A 2,596-nucleotide genomic window follows, 5' to 3' on the forward strand; every position below is an offset into this window, starting at 1 on the left:
CCATTTCCTCTTGTGTCGTGTTCTCATTTATGTTGCGGGCACTGAGCCGGCCGTAACAAGAGGAGCCAAATGGCTGGCTCACTGCTGCCAACTAGTGGTCAGAGGCTGAACTACAACATAAAAATGAACGGCTGGCAGGAAAGTTGACATTTTAAAGCTTAATAAAAAAATCGATACAGGGCTTTAGAATATCGATACAGTATCGGGAAATGAAATATCACGATATTTCAGTGTATCGATATTTTCTTACACCCCTAGTTCCTAAGAGCACAGCTGTTATCAAAGCAACTCTAAACCAAAAGTAACTTTTATTTGACTTCACTCAGATTCTCAGCAGGCTGCTCACCTTCCTGCCCAGCAGTGCAGCTCAAAGACCAGAACCTTAGAGCGGGACAGTGATGACGATGATGAAGATGATGATAAACCACCAAAAGGTTGTTTTAAAGTCAAAAGCAGGTGAGTTGTACATATACACAGGCTGTTCTGGCTGTTCAAATATAACAGTACTTCACACCAACATGCAGTCATTTCATTTCCTTAATAAACAGGTTAGTCCTGCTGAGACACAACAATACAGTTCATTGAGAAATATTACACACATACACAACATTCATTGAGAGATATTTGAGCTGTTTTGATGGGCTCTGGTAAAATGTTTTCAATAGAAGCAAAAAATGGTTTAAAAGGAAAACATAAGAAATAAGTTTTTTAAATAAAAAATAATCACGAAGTCAGTTTGATTGATGAGATGTTTTGAGTTGAGATAGTTTTATGTGTGATTATTTTGCTGTAAGACATTTGAAAAACATGACAAATTAATATGTTTTTAACATAAAATAATAAAAAGGTTGGTCTTTAAATTTGTGTGCTCTGAAACTGAGCCGGACTCTTCAGAAGGTCACATGTCACTGCTCTAACAGACTCGACATATCAAACACAAGGCAAAACCTTTATTCTGAAAATCCCTTCGTGTCTCATCTCCTGGACCCAGGAGCTCATTTTGTCCCGTCTCAAACATTTTGTTTCTCCTTTACATTTATAATCTGGACAAATGTTAGTGCCAAAAATCCAGACACACACATTTCTTTAATAAATCCACTCTTTGTTCCTGTGTGTGAGGAAACCGAATGTTTTCTGAAACAGTATTGTGTACTTGCAGGCATGAGCTGGATGTGGAAGAGAGTCCACAGCCTACACCTGGGTCAGTTTGGACTAAACTGGGTCTTAAACACAACCTGCACCCACAGTAAGTCATATCAATTTCTTTCTTTGTTTTTTATGTGAGTTTAAAGTCTGGTGTACTCTGAGGAGGAAAGGACTCGGGATGCAGATCCAACCTAGAGGGATTTGTTGTTAACATTTTGTCCGTACTACTCTAATGGATATTGCTTATTGATCCAGTATTGACTTATTTAATTTCTTTTATCTATACTTTCTATGAGAATAGAACCAAAAACACACTATGACTATGCAATGCTTTTATTTTAGAACAATGTAGAACAACCACTTCATTTTATTTGTACATGCAATTTTAACTTGCGTTGCATAAACTTCACATCAGGAGATGACGTTGGATTTTGTCATGACAGTCTGAACATGACAAATACGATTTTTTGTTATTTCAAATCTGACCCAGGTCTTTTTAGTATGAATCTGATACGTATCTGATGTTTTTCAAAGCGACTGAAGTCTGAACGTTCATGTTGTTTTACATGAGAGAGGTGGGGGTGATCGATAAAGACACTAACCTCGAGTTAGTCCAGTGTAAATCCTGTAGCTCAACACGTCTTCAGCTACAGAACAGAAATCCAGTTGCTTCTAGTTTTTTTTCTTTTAATTTTCCATGTCCTGGATGACTGAGAATCCACAGAAAAATACAATAGTAATGTTGAGCGGTTGTTGACCATATTGATCCTAAAAGTTACTCCATTTAGGCCTGTCGCGATAGTCAATAAATCAATTAATTGCACGATAAGTTATTTTGAGGTTGGTAAAAAAAAATAAGGACGATAAGTTTCATTTTCCTGCTTGTTTGTTTACTTCGTCTCTYTCCCTCTCTGTGCTCCGCTGCACAGGAGCTCAGCTGACTCCTCCCCTGCTGTTTTCTTAGTGTGGGAGGAGTGAACTCTCACTTTAGCATGAGAGCTCGTAGCAATAACAAACTAAAGAAACATTTCAGAGCAGAACGCGGCTGCTGCAGTGTCGGAGCATTTACAGAGCCTGAAATTTGCTGCGGGGAGACACAGAGAGAGAGAGAGAGGAGGAGAAGGGGTGGGGGCTGAAACTCCCCCAGACCCGCGACAAACTCGTCAAGACTTTACCTGTAGCTCCCAAAAATAACAGGAAACTTAAACGCACCATCTGTGTTTTAACAAAACACCCAAAAAACCTGTAGCTGTCCCAACAACTCATGAGGAAAACTCTGAACTGTTTGTCTGATTTCCTCCCCCGCAGCGCTCTGCTTGTCTCCTCTGACTGTCCCCTCCTCACACACACACAGACACGTTTGTTCTTCTATCCTCATGGGGACTTGGCATTGACTTTCATTCATTTACCAGTATTTTTATCACCATTTGACCCTAAACCTAGCCTAAAC

The 2,596-nt window shown here is 39.4% G+C and overlaps 1 protein-coding gene across 2 annotated transcripts in view; it reads left to right on the plus strand.

Moving 5' to 3' along the window:
• tgs1 (trimethylguanosine synthase 1) overlaps positions 1-2,596 on the plus strand; it is a 22,760-nt gene that overhangs the window by 12,732 nt on the left and 7,432 nt on the right. For both annotated transcript variants that reach the window (XM_014020381.1, XM_014020382.1), the window contains exons 8-9: positions 327-456; positions 1,160-1,246. In XM_014020381.1, coding sequence (XP_013875835.1) covers positions 327-456; positions 1,160-1,246 — 217 coding nt within the window. The remainder of the gene's footprint in view (positions 1-326; positions 457-1,159; positions 1,247-2,596) is intronic.

The sequence above is a fragment of the Austrofundulus limnaeus genome, unplaced genomic scaffold, assembly GCF_001266775.1.
Source record: "Austrofundulus limnaeus strain Quisiro unplaced genomic scaffold, Austrofundulus_limnaeus-1.0 Scaffold250, whole genome shotgun sequence".
NCBI classification, from domain to species: domain Eukaryota; kingdom Metazoa; phylum Chordata; class Actinopteri; order Cyprinodontiformes; family Rivulidae; genus Austrofundulus; species Austrofundulus limnaeus.